Source organism: Leucopleurus acutus (assembly GCF_964270905.1).
Source record: "Leucopleurus acutus genome assembly, chromosome: 11".
Lineage (NCBI taxonomy): Eukaryota > Metazoa > Chordata > Mammalia > Artiodactyla > Delphinidae > Leucopleurus > Leucopleurus acutus.
This window is the reverse complement of record NC_139152.1, coordinates 41,731,319-41,745,698: the sequence shown is the minus strand read 5'-3', so window position 1 is coordinate 41,745,698 and position 14,380 is coordinate 41,731,319. Positions and strand designations below refer to the sequence as shown.

Below are 14,380 nucleotides of genomic sequence, written 5' to 3'. Positions count from 1 at the left end.
CCTTTACAACCAGTCCTATTTGCTTTGCTCAGTTGGAATTACAGAGAGGAGACATCCCCACCGCACTGCCCAGGAAGGAGTAGTTTAGAAAAGAAAACGTCACAATCATTACCATCAAAACGAGGACTCAAAAAACGCGTACTAAGCGCCACTGTCGTGAATGTTGGGACGTAGCGATAAATAAGCTGAAGTCCCTGTCTTTGTGGAGCTTGCGTGTCAGAGACAGAACAATCACGTCGCGCTGCACACCGGGGGACCGAGGCAGGGCGGGGGCGGAGCAGTGTGTGGGTCGGGGGGTGGTGGGGGGGCGGGCAGCGCCTCCCTGAGGAGCGGACATTGGAGCAGAGACCTGAATGAGGTGAGGACGCGAGCCGCACGGAGATCTGGAGGAAGAGGTTTCCGGGCAGAAGGAACGGAAAGCGAAAAGGTTCTGAGGTAGGAACGAGCTTGGCAGGTTTGAGGAACAGCAAGAAGGTCAGTGTGCCTGGAGCAGGGTGGTGAAGCAGAGAGTGGTGGGGAGAGGTCAGACCCGCCCAGGTGGTCACGGAGGACCTGGAGGCGGGGGAAGGGGTTGCTCTGAGTGAGGTCTCGGCTCAAACGTCCCCCTGCTAGTGAGGCATTCCCAGACTCCCCGTATAACCCGCAGGCACCACCACCCCGCGTGTCCTTCCTGCACAGCACTCATCACCAGCTCACCTAGTATCTGTTTCCCTATGTGGTTACCTGCTCTTCCCCCAATGAGAATGTGAGCTCCCGCGGGCAGAGACGTGGCCTGTGTTGTTCACTGCCACACCCTGAGCATCCAGAACAGTGGCACACAGTTGGCACCCAATAAACGCTTGCTGAATGAATGTGTGAAATAACGGGAAGGCACTGGAGGGCTGAGAACACCAGCAAGCCTGACCACCTCCCTTCCTTCTTTCCTTTCATCCACACATATTTAATGAACACCTACTGCGTGCCAGGCGCTGTGCTGAGTGCTGGGGATGTGACCGTGACCAAAGACAGAAGGTCCAGTACCCCATGGAGTTTACATCTCACAGGAAGCCACACCATTACAAAAAACTATACATTTCAGGAACTGGTTCTCTAGTGGTTTAATTTTTCTACTGCTTCAAAAACTAAGGGACACCAGGATTGCTTTAAAGACATATATCCATGACTGAAAACTACTGAACAGGACATCAATTACTCAAATATATGCCAAATATCTTTTCTTAGGTTAATAAGCAAAGAAAAGAGGATATCTAGTTGACTTCATCCATGGAATTTGAAATTAGCGCTTATGTACTATGTCAATCTCTACATTAAAATGGTAATAATTTAGAGTCAAGTAAGGGAACAATTCTTAGATGTAAACTCTTACAGAGTAGCATCTATCTCATTAGACTGAATGGGGTGACTTCTGTATTGAAGGAATGTAGGAAGTTCAGTGTTTCAGAAATCTCTCCTCAGTCTTCAGGATTCAACAAACAGTAGTAATTAAAAACTGAAATACAGGATATGGTTACAGCCCCTCAATTACAGCCAAAGAACCAGACATTTTAAGATAAACATTCAAAGCCTGGTTTCTGCTACACTTAATCAAAAACAACCTCATCTACAGCATCTACAGACTACAACTCAAATCACCCTACAGAGGTATCTTTAGATTCCACCAGAAGTGCTGACCTTTGAGCTCTGTACTACTCACCTTCCTCTATAAACAGTCTTTATTGATTCAACAGCCAATCCAGTAGCAACAATGTCATCAGCATTATGTCTTCGACCACTAACCATCAGTAACCCATCCATTTTTCCAACCACGAAAACCAAGCTGCCCTGAAAGGTAACAGTGATTTACATAATTTAAATAGCAAAACAGACATTTTACTTCCTGCCTTGAAATAAATCTCATAAAAACTGTAGGAAAGAAAATATCGTATTTTATGGATTCTAAAAAAGTGTTTCACATCTCGACATCTCAGAATCAGTGGCATCTTACAATTAATGAGGTCTTAATAGTATATAAGAAGGGAATCCATTCATATTCATTCTTTTTAAATTAATTAATTAATTAATATTTGACTGCACTGGGTCTTTGTTGCTGTGTGCGGGCTTTTCTGTAGTTGAGCGAGTGGGGGCTACTCTCCGTTGCAGTGTGCAGGCTTCTCACTGGGGTGGCTTCTCTTGCTGCGGAGCACAGGCTCTAGGCGTACGAGCTTCAGTAGTTGAGGCACACAGGCTCAGTAGTTGTGGCTCGCGGGCCCCAGAGCGCAGGCTCAGTAACTGTGGTTCACGGGCTTAGTTGCTCCGTGGCGTGTGGGATGTTCCCGGACCAGGGCTCAAACCCGTGTCTCCTGCATTGGCAGGTGGATTCTTAACCACTGCGCCACCAGGGAAGCCCCATATTCATTCTTAGGGAGGAATTTTATTTTATTTTTTTGCCGCACTGCAAGGCACGTTGGGATCCTAGTTCCCCGACCAGGGACTGAACCTGTGCGCCTTGCAGTGGAAGTGTGGAGTCTTAACCACTGCACCACCAGGGAAGTCCCATGGAGGAATTTTATAAGAAAGCAACTAGGATGCCAAATGAGCACAGTTCATTTTCCCAGTCATGATTATGTATTAGTTCATTTTCTGTACTTATTCATGGGATGGATGCAGAGGAGAAAATTGTTAGACCATTTAACACTGGAATTAGGAAGAGAGTAAAACAGTTTTAATGTGAGAATGAATGTCTCAGATTTATAAGGGTAATGTTTCCATCTGGTAATATTAGAACTAAGTTAATAAAGAAAGGTCTAAGGAATTGTAGGAGCCTCTCCTTTCCAAAAAATAACCGAGCTGCAGGAAAGTCTGCTGCCAATGTCCTCAAAGCATCGCTGTATAAATAATTCTATTATTTATTATTTCATATAATTTTTATCAATAATTTTCCCAGACCCATTTGCAATAAATTAACTTTTCCCATTCATTATAGAATTCCTAAATTTTTGGACCATTTACATATATTGAATTATCTAGTAGTCATCTCCATTTGAATGTCACTAATTGATTTACTAAGCACAATGTAATGCCATACACTGACTAGGCTTTGTAAGTAAGACATAATCTCTAGTCTCAAGAAGCTACTGGCCCATCCTTCTGTCATCCCAGAAGACAGAAGAAAATCAGCCATTTTCAACACAGTCTGAAAAGTCCTACGGTGGAAGTGAATAAAGAGAACAAGACAGTCTCTGCTGGTCCTCCAACATCTATTTTTCCATTTCTTTCACAGTAGTAGAATTTCTAGCTGGGCATGCATTTCAGCCTCCCTTGCAGCTATGTGTGGCCAGGTGACTAGTTCAGAACAACGAGATGTAAGTAGAAGTGTTGCTCAGCAGCTTCAGGGAATTTCTCTTAAGAGATAGTAGGGCTACACCCTTTCTTCTGTCCTGTTTCCTGGAATGCAGATACGATGGCTGGAGCTCCATCTTGGACCTCAATAGTGGAGTGGAAGCTAAAAGGAGCTGGGTCTCTGAGAATTTCTTGGTGCTGAGTGAAGAAGTCAAGACAGTAGGTGCAGATGTCTCTTTCTAGGAGAGTGATTCTCTTAGAGGTATGTCCTCAACCCCACCGTCACCCATAAATGGTGGGGAAGAAATAAAATAAAATTAGATCTTTTCTTATAGAACTTGAACTGTTATGAGGAGAAAAAAGAGAGGGTAAGGAGGTAATTAAGATGGAGGGAGGTATGTGGGCTCAACTATGATAATGAAGGTCTATTACTTACAAGATAAAATCCAAACTTCCCATTATGTCATGCAAAGCCCTTCATGCTCTGCCTCTCTGCCTTCCTCACCGGCTCATGAAACTAACTGTGAGCTCTTTTGAGAACAGGTTTTCTATCCTAATTGTCTCTGTAAACCCAATGCCTGTAAATACCACCTGCTGAAAAACAAGCTGTTTTCATTCAGAGAATTTACTGTTACACCTGGTGTAGTACTGATAATCTGTATGAAAATGATTTGTACACTATTATGGCTTCCCTTTGCTATTGAAGGTTTAACTTTTTCAGCAATCTTCTAACTTACTGAAATATATTAATCAAATCAATGCAACATAGGAAGAATAAGGGAAAAGAGTTTTGAAAATAAAAGATAATGTCTTAGTTTGAAGGAATAAAATGAATTTGGGTAACTGGAACAATAAACATTACTCATTTTATGACATTTTTACAGGAACTGCTCTAAATGTAAGTTAAGCGGCCCTGTAATACTCTTGGACTAATAAGAATTTGTTCTGTGAACTAAAGTACAAATATTTGGATCAGATGCACCAAAACAAATATGCAAGTGTCACTTACTGGCCCTACAAACCCCAGTAATCCCGACCGGATGAACGGTACATCCCCAACAGGAGAGCCTGCGGAATTCACTGGAATCACCTAAAAGACGGAAGAAAGTGAAAATGTTAGCTTAAAAAAAAAAGTATTTGATTTTTAAAAAGTCTTAAATAAAAAAAAGAATTTAAAACAGTAATACATGCTTGTTGAACACTAAAATTATAAAAAATAGTGAATCCAGTAATCCCACCTGCTTAAGACATAACAAACATTTATAATTTGTTGTTTATCTCTCCGGACTTTTTTAGATTCACATATTAACATATTAAGCATTTTTTAAAGGGATCGTATTAGATATACTATTTTGTAACTTGCTTTTTCATATATTATATGTGTTTCGTATCGTATATGTATTTTGGATACCTTTACAAGTTGGTAATAGTCAATCTAGCTCTCTTTGTACAAGAGTTCTATAATATACCATCACATGGAGGAATGAGACAACATAGCCCTTGGAGTCAGATGTAAGTTCAATGTCTGTCTTTGCCACTTACTAGTAACGTGGGCCTTAGGAAGGTTCCTGCATTTCTCTATACCTCAGTTTCTTTAGCCATAAAATGGAACTCTCAACGCCTATCACAGGCTTAGGGTAAAGATCAAGGGAATAGAAATAGATTTGTAGATGCAAGCACAGTGCCTGGCCTAGAGTCGGTACTCAGGAAACCATCAGAATCAGCACTATTAGAATGTAACCAGTCTTTCTGGCTAGGTAGGTCATTCTAATTTTTCACTATATGAACAGTGCTTTACTGAATACTGCTGTACATATTTCTGTGCATTTGTACAAAAGGCATGAGTCTTTTCAATTTTAACAGGCTGTCCTACAAAATTATTATAGCAATTTACACTCCACCAATACCATATTAGAATGTTTTTCCCATACTCTGGCTAATATTACATGTTATCAATTTTTCTAAACTTTGCCAATCTGGTAGGCAAAAAAAGAAATCCCACTATTATTTTAGCTGCATTTATTTATTACTAACATGGATGAATTTCTTTTCCTTAATTTACCGGCCATTTGTATTTATGAATAGCCTAGTCATGTCTCCTGTCTATTATTTCTATTTGATTGGATTTTTCCCTTTAATTTTTAAGATTTCTTTTTTTACACAGGGAACAACTATAACAAGAGCTAACATTTATAAAATGGTTATCATGTACCAGGCATGGGTGTAAATACAGTTAATTCTCAAGAAAACCCTATGAAACAGAATATTTTCATTTTACAGATGAGAAAGGCACAGAGTTTCATTTGCCTCATATCAAATAGCTAGTAAGAGATGACGATGGAAAATTAGCTCTTTGCATTCATATGTGTTGCAAAGTTTTTCTCACCAGAAGCTTTTTTTTTTTTTTTTTTCTCCTAGCTGCACCACGCGGCTTGTGAGATCTTAGTTCCCCAACCAGGGAATGAACCTGGGCCCTCAGCAGTGAAAGCAAGGAGTCCTAACCACTGGACTGCCAGGGAATTCCCTACCAGTAGCTTATTTTTAAAATACACTTTTATTTTCTAAGCAGCCATTTTTAGATCTTTTGTTCTAGTGAAGTGTTAAACACATTGAAAAATTCTCTCAGGGTTTAAATATAAGAATCCAGTAAGAAAAATATGAGAAACTTTAATTTGCAAAACCAGTGCAACAGTTTTCTTCTCCTTTTTTGGTTAGTATTATTATTGTACTTCACTGTCATTAAATTTATCCTGCAGATTTCAAAATTTCTTCATCACTATGGACCTAGCAGCTTAGTAACAAATCTGAGAATTTTAGCTAGGCACTTGCCCTCCCAGGGCAGGCAACGTAATAAAATATTATTAGTATCTTCAAACACTGCTTGAAGATCTTATTTATATAAGGAAAATGCAATGAAGAAAACTCAGATATTGGAAACATATGTAGTCCAAGCACTTAAAAGAGAAATAAGGTGAGATTAAAATTAGTAAAATGTATAAAAACTCAGCAGAGATAATTAGTCACCTGTGAAAGTAAACCAAGAGAATGGCAGTAAGCATGTGCTTTAAGAGTTTATGAATTGGTCACAACTTTTGAAGGTAGGCCAAGAATGTAGTAGTGATGGTGATGGTGATGGTGATGGTGGTGGTGATGATGATGATGATGATGATGATGATGGTGGTGGTGGTGGTGGTAATAATAGACATTTAATAATATATATTATGCCATTTTAGGCTGTATAAACATAGATGATGGAGCCTTTTTGAGCCACCACATCACACCACACATACAGATAACACTCTCCTGCCCTTGTATCCAAAGTATCCATCACACCACACATATAGATAACACTCTCCTGCCCTTGTATCCTAGGTATCCAAAATACATATACGATACGAAATACATTTACATCTATTATTACATAATTACATGCACTGATTTTCAAATGGGATGGTAGACAGATGTGCCCTGCCATATTGAGACTGAGAACCACTAGTCTAGGTTATAGAAAAGGGAAGCTCAAAGACTGAAAATTGGCAGTGGTCATATAAGCCCTGTCTAGTGTGAAGGGGACATGGCCCATAAACTGGAGTTCTCTTTTCCCTAAAAGGTACCCCGAGGCAGGTTAATCCCAATTAGGAAATACAGACAATTAATTATGCCTGTTCTGATTTCCAGGCTCACCAGGCAAACTTTCATTACAATTTGGCTTCACATGCAGAACTGCCTTCAGAAAAACGATGTGCTAGTTCCACTGAAATATGAGCTATTTGAGTTTTATGTATTTTCCTGACGTACCACAAGCATGGAGAATAGTGCCAGCCATGCAGAAGGTGCTCAATAAATATTTCTCTCACTGAAAGACTGAATAATGGCAACAATCTGCCCCCGTGACAAGCCAGGTTTTCATTTTTCATTAGGAGCTGGCATTCTGGTTTACATTAGTCTTTACAAGTGTGGTTAACTCGAGCCTACTCTTGAGAGATGGATCCATTCTCACTGCACTCTCAGAATTAAATTTTGGGTCTTATACGCTCAAACCATGGCACATTCACCAGGGTGAATTTCTGTGAGGCCTCTTACTCTTTATATATGTAAGAGATAAACAAGGGCGCTTCCTGTGTGCCAGGTACTGGTCTAAGCACTCTATAAACATTAACTCATTTAGTTCTCACAACGTTCCTATGGTAGATACTATCATTACTCACATTTTAAAAAGAAGGAAATTGGGGCACAGAGAAGTTAAGCAGCTCAACTAGTGCATGGCAGTCAGGGCTGGACCTCGGGCCGTCTACCTCTGGAGCACACACTCCCAACAGCTACGCTGTGCTATTTCCCATCAGCCAGCTCAGCTGCCTTAGTGACACTGACCTCACGCAACACGTTCCCCATGAAACTTTAACGTCACGTACCTCAAATGTATTTTTTGTCACACCAGCAAGCCCAAAGTACATCATGCCTCCTGTTCTGGAGCTGACACAGATTTCTCCAATTTCATCTGTTTTGCAGAGTTGGGGAGGTCCATCGGGTCTCACAATGCACATCATTCCTAGTGTACAGAAGGTATAGTCAAGGGACAGTCTGGAAAACCTTCGAAAAAACAGTCTCATCCTTATGAACCCACGAAAGTTTTACATTCACTGAGTGGCATTAAGTAAGAATACCAAACAGGAATGTTAAAAACAGACCTGATGCTACATAGGTATATCTGAAATTTCCACCTTTCACCCGATAATAAAGAATTTTTTAAATTCAGCAAATAAAAACATACAATAGATGCAGACCGAAGCTTTTAAAGACAGTGACTTATTCAAAATGACTGCAAAGTCCAAAGAAACAGGTTAAATTAAAATACCCTTACATAGATCAAATTCAAACACGCAGGAAGCAATGTACTCTTAACTTTCTGCCAGCCCATCGTCTTGGCAATTACAGTGAAAACCGGACAACTTTAGTATCACTCAGTACTTAGCTTTCCATGTGAACAACTGTAACTGAAACATTCACAATTAAATCATCCAATTTCTGCCGGAAATAAGTATGATTAGAATCACTTAACTCTTAGAGAGGCTTTTTGAAATTAAGTGACTTAGTACTAGATTTTGGATTCCTGGTTTTGGATCTCATATTTTATCAGGCTCCACTATCTCTAAAGACGAATCTTCATGAAACACCAAATGATGCCCCTGAGAACTCACCCCCGGGCATTACATGTCCCACATCCTGAACCGTCAGTGCTGAATTTTTATCTTCAGTATTGACCCGTATTACCCCATAGCTCAATCCATTCATGGAGAGAATGGCTCTTCCCGGCAAAGGGGCCCCTGGGACTCCAGGCCTGAAAACAAAATAAACTCATGAAATTTGGCAAATAAAATGATACTAAGAGAAAAGTATGAACATGTAGGAAAGGAAATTTCCTCTGGCTAGCATACACACAAAAATCCGCATTTTTCTCTACCCAAAACATGCCAAACTAATCTAATTTACATGTGCAAAGCATGGTGAACTTTCATTCAGATGGAAAAAGTAAATTTTAATCAGTTGTTAAGAATATACTGGCTTGCAAGGGGGACGGGGAGGGAGCGGGATGGACTGGGAGTTTGGGGTTGGTAGATGCAAACTATTACATTTAGAATGGATAAACAACAAGGTCCTACTGCATTAAAAAAAAAAAAAAAGAAGGGATATTTGTGTATAACCAAGTCACTTTGCTGTACAGCAGAGACTGACACAGCACTAAATCAACTATACTTCAATTAAAAAATAAATAAATAAAAGGAATATACTGGCTTGGGTGTACTCTCTATATAGGTACTTTGCATATATAAGCTACAATCAAGAACAGTCTACTTACAGTCTAAGATGCTAACTAAGGATTCTGAAGGGCAAAACAAGACAGAAAAAGAACTAATTCACAAATACAAGATGTTAATAACTAAAGTAAAATTTCAGTTTACCAGTTACACTTAGGGCAAGAGTGGGAAAAATAAATGAGATGCTTCAAACTGCTTTACAAAGTCATTTTCACTTTCAGGATTATGAAGCAGAAAATTAGATCACACCCCTTGTCATCACCTGGTCCATTCTGCACATTTGATCAGAGTTGTAACATACATCAAGAGCACCAACATTCTGAACGATACCTGCGGATTGCGACAGTCATGGCTTCGGCAGAAGTAGCACACGGACAGATGGCCTCAGGTTTCAGACCATGGCTTTGGAACAGACTCAGGAAGGCATCACAGGATGACACAGACCCTGAGGAGTTGAAACAGATCAACTTGAAAACTGAAAACATGATTTTCATTATTGCAGGAAACTGGTAAAGAACAGAAAGCCGACACATCTGTACATCATCAATTCCATGCAAATATTTTACTGCGCCTGTGAAATGGTTGATAGCTTTCAAGGACAAACAAATGCTCATCTAGCCCATGAAAGGTCAGTGACACTATTGAAAGGTACAACTTAAAATAAGGCTGCTCCTACCAAACTGCCCAATGAATAGCAGAGATGCACCGCAGGCAACAGGTGGCCAGTTCGGAAGCAAGCAACTCTTCCTGAAGTAACTACTGCAGTTTAGCCAGTGCATTACTAATACTCTGGCTTAGTTCCATCCTGTTCATGTATTCTCTGACTTGTTACTTACTAAGGTCAGTCCCAGGTCTGTGTTTTATACCAAGATGATCATTGTGACTACTGACAAAAATCCACGATGACAAAGAACACAGTAGTATCTAATGCTTTACCTGATTCTACCCTGTGGAGGCTCAAGATGTTTATGCTTGTCAGGAAAAGCAGGCAACACAGTAAGATCTCTAAAAGCTTTCGCAAACTCCTTAGATTTGGTGACAGGGAATTTACATAAAGTCCAGACACTTGGCTATATCAAGTTACCTTCTCATAGTTCTTTTTAGTTACATGATAGAGAAAGGACCTAAATGAGTGAGCATGGAGTGGTTTTAAAAGCTTACAGATCCATCAAATGATGAATGACTATATAAAATATAGTATATCTATACAATAGAATATTATATGGCAATATAAAGGAATAAAGTACAGACACAGGCTACAACATGGAGGGACCTTGAAAACATGCTAAGTGAAAGGAGCCAGTCACAAAGGACCACATATAGCATGACTACATTTATGCGAAATGTCCAGAATAGATAACCATACAGAGACAGGGAGTAGATTAGCAGTTGCCTAGGGCTAGGGCACAGAGGATGGGAAATGGGGAGTGACTACTAATGAGTATGGGGTCTCTTTTGGGGATGATGATATTCTAAATTCAGGTCAATGGTGATAGCCGTATAACTCTGTGAATATACTGAAACCACTGAACTGTACTTTATTTGTTTAAATTCTTTAAAAGATTTTTTCTGATGTGGACCATTTTTAAAGTCTTTATTGAATTTGCTACAATATTGCTTCTGTTGTTTTATGTTTTAGTTGTTTGGCCAGGAGGCATGTGGGATCTTAGCTCCCCGACCAGGGATCGAACCCACACCCCCTGCATTGGAAGGCAAATTCTTAACCACCGGACCTCCAGGGAAGTCCCCCATTGAAGGGTACTTTAAATGGGCAAGTTTTATGGTATGTGAATTATCTCTCAATACAGATATAAAAAAAAAATGCTTACAGAAAGGGGATGAAAACCTCAGACTACCAAAGGAAAGGATATTCCCAGACTGACACTCTAGAAATACTCACAGGGATTAGCTCCGTCAGTCACAATCAACATGCGGAGGGAGCTCAAGCTCACATCTCGTTGGTCCCGATGTGCCATCATAGCCCAGTGCAAGTCTCGGCATTTTACTAAAGCAACCTTGGCTATAAATGCAAAAGAGATAAAGTCAATACACACATGTTAAATTTGGTAGGTATTAATATAATAAAAACATTTTTACTTATTTTAGGAATCATGATTTTCACTTAGAGAAAAATAAAAAAGGTTTCAAAGAAATTGTTCCAGGTGCTCTGAGGCAGTGGCGACTGACTGGACACACGACTGCCTTGCTCACTGGGACCTGCAGGCAGGCCTCGTATCCTAGCCAAGGAAGCTTCGAACACCAAAGCACCCAATAAATCTAATTCAGGGCCCAGATTCAGGCACAATTCTTAAGAATGGACATCAACTGAGATGAACTAGACAACATATCTGATTTTTTAATAACCAAACTCTAAAACCTGTCAAGGCACCAAGGCATAGAATTATGTCGTTAGAAGAGCAATTTGAAAGTCCCTGAAATTGCCAACAGTCACATAATCGAAGCTTAGATGCTGTGTGTAACTACCTTTGTGGGCATGTACTCTTTGGACCCAAGAGAGAGGGCAAGTCTTCATAACAGAGTAGGGTACACTAATTGTATGCATCTTATTCATTACATTCTGAAAAGCAAAGAAAGATAAAAAGTAATCAATACCTAATACATACTTAGCATTTTAAAACTGAACTGACATTTTGTTAACAATTTTAACCATACAATACTCAAACACATGCTCTTTGAAAAAAATTGAAAATATTAACTATAAGGTTGAAGCCTCCTTTGCTACCTATTCTCAAACCTGGTTCCCTTCTTTCCTCCTCAGAGATAATCATTGTTATGAATCTGCCATGGATCCTTCCAGTCTTTTTCCCATGTATTTACATATATATTCATCCCCAGAGAAACATAAAAGTATTTTTAACATAAAAGGCATCATACTATACATATATCTACAACTTGCTTTTTTTTTTTTTTTTTTGCGGTACGTGGGCCTCTCACTGTTGTGGCCCCTCCCGTCGCGGACCACAGGCTCCGGACGCACAGGCTCAGCGTCTATGGCTCATGGGCCCAGCTGCTCCATGGCATGTGGGATCCTCCTGGACCGGGGCACGAACCTGCGTCCCCTGCATTGGCAGGTGGACTCTCAACCACTGCGCCACCAGGGAAGCCCCAACTTGCTTTTTTTTCACTTAAATTGTTCTAGAGCTAAATCTATGTACATCAGTATAAGAGATCTATACAATGTTTTGGACCTGCTGCATAGTATTCTATAGTATGACTGTACCACAATTTATTTGGGCATTTCCCTATTATTGACAGATTTTTTTTTTGCAATTACAAACAATGTTTCAAGGAACGTATTTATACTCATTTCCCTGGCACGTGTGTAAGTGTGTCTCTAGGGTAGGTACAGAAAATTTGTACTGCTGAGTCATAGGATGTGTGCTTTAACCACTGAACAGAGAACTGCCAAACTGCTCTCTAACCCTCTGAGCGCTTTCATCATGTTTATGCTTGCCACATACCACCAAGGGCTGGGTCTTACAAAGCAAGAAATCAACGTTTCCCTGTCGCTTACCGGAGGTCCTGCCCAGACCCGTGAGGTGTTGGGGTAGATAAAACTGAGTAACCTGAGGGGGTCATGCAATTTGGTGTCTCTCCTGCCACCCAGACCGAACATACCCAGGACCCCCTGTCCCCACAGAGACCCAGCCTGACAGAGTAGTTAAGTCTTGGTACTTAGACTAGCCATTGTGTTCACTACCCAAGTGGCCCAAAGATACCAAAATACCACTGTAAACCTCTTTTTCCTCCCTCCCCCAAGTTTCTAGCTATGGTGACAAACTTTTGGATTTCAGGAAAAGAATGGTGTGTATAACTAATTCTTCGCACGTGTCCCTATCTTTCTCTGTGTATCAGAGAGAGAAGATTCCCTCTAACTCCTCACAAGGGTTTCTTAACCACTGATAAAAAAAAAATGGGAAGGACTTTAGAAAAGAGCAAGAAAGCATGTATGCTCAAGGAATAAGGGTTTTTTTGTTTTTTTTTTTTTTTTTACTAATTTGAGCGGTCCTGGGAGAAAAGGGAAACCACTCCTCTTCCCCATGCTTCATTTCCTACTCTTTCTCTGACTCCTGCAATGTGTGATGAGATACTCTCAAAGGTTCTTTCAACTGTAGGATACTGTATCTCTTCTCTCTCCCCTCCTAATCAGCATGCTCCATATGTAGCTTTTCCCACTTGAAATGTCCCCCCTTCTACTTCCGCCCCCCAAACATCTCTATATGGCTACATCTTACCCATTTTTTAGTCCAACTCAACTGTCACCTCTTCCATAAAAATTGAGGCCACAGCTGGGAGGAAGTCACCTTTTTCTAACTCCCTTAGGATGGTACCTGTTCCTGTATTATGGAAAGCAGTCTCATCTACCTTGTTATTCTACTCTTTCATTGCAGCATGGACTCATTCAAGACATTTTGTCCAATGGAAAGGTTAGATATTATTAAACACAGTTGCAAAGTTCCAGATATATTTAAGTAATCTTTTCTTCAGAAAAGAGAAGAGGTGACTCTCATGGTTTTTTGAAAATTATAAATAAACATAGCCATTTGTAGAAATTTTTAAGCTCTGAGTCATCATAGCAGATATTTAAAGGATTTTTGATCCTAAGTTCTCCTATATACTATTATGTGAAAGGTATACCCAACCACACAATGAAGAAAAAACAGAATTACATTCTCCTTTACAAAAATTACCATTCGTATCACAAAATCAAATTCCCCTGGAAAATACTACTGATCTTTTAGGGGCTTACATTTCAAACAAGCACTGAGTGATGCTGTGGTTACACAGCACACACAGTGACCTGAATCATAAGCACAATTTACACTAAAGGCCTCGATTCTGTGTAGCTTACCGCAAACATGCCATGCCACAGCCCCGCATCCTTCTTAAAGTCTAAAACATTTACTACTGTTTCCCCTAAAATAGAAAAAAATAGGAAAAAACACAAGGAAATCATCTTTAGTGTTAAGTAGCAAAATTATGTCACTTGCCTCTATTAAACAACTGATTTGGTACTTTTAAAGAAACCACTAAAAGTTCTCAGGGTCTTCTAATTACTTGAGGGTACCCTCAGATTGGCTGGGGGACTGATCACAGGGTGACGTGGTCACAGAAGAAACAATGAGTTTGGAATTCCTTGACTTTGGCACTGTCTTCGAGATAATAATTTTTTCCTAATTATATAAGGAACACATGTTTGTTTTAGAAACTTTGGAAGTTTCACA

At 40.0% G+C, this 14,380-nt stretch overlaps 1 protein-coding gene across 1 annotated transcript in view; it reads right to left on the bottom strand.

Annotated features, from left to right (window-relative positions):
* Positions 1–14,380, bottom strand: part of DIP2B (disco interacting protein 2 homolog B) — a 235,111-nt gene that overhangs the window by 34,490 nt on the left and 186,241 nt on the right. The window contains exons 14-21 of the mRNA XM_082850546.1: positions 14,008–14,072; positions 11,619–11,712; positions 11,035–11,154; positions 9,465–9,579; positions 8,517–8,656; positions 7,731–7,867; positions 4,328–4,408; positions 1,694–1,821 (exon numbers count right to left, since the gene is read on the bottom strand). Of these exons, the coding sequence (XP_082706672.1) occupies positions 1,694–1,821; positions 4,328–4,408; positions 7,731–7,867; positions 8,517–8,656; positions 9,465–9,579; positions 11,035–11,154; positions 11,619–11,712; positions 14,008–14,072 (880 nt within the window). The remainder of the gene's footprint in view (positions 1–1,693; positions 1,822–4,327; positions 4,409–7,730; positions 7,868–8,516; positions 8,657–9,464; positions 9,580–11,034; positions 11,155–11,618; positions 11,713–14,007; positions 14,073–14,380) is intronic.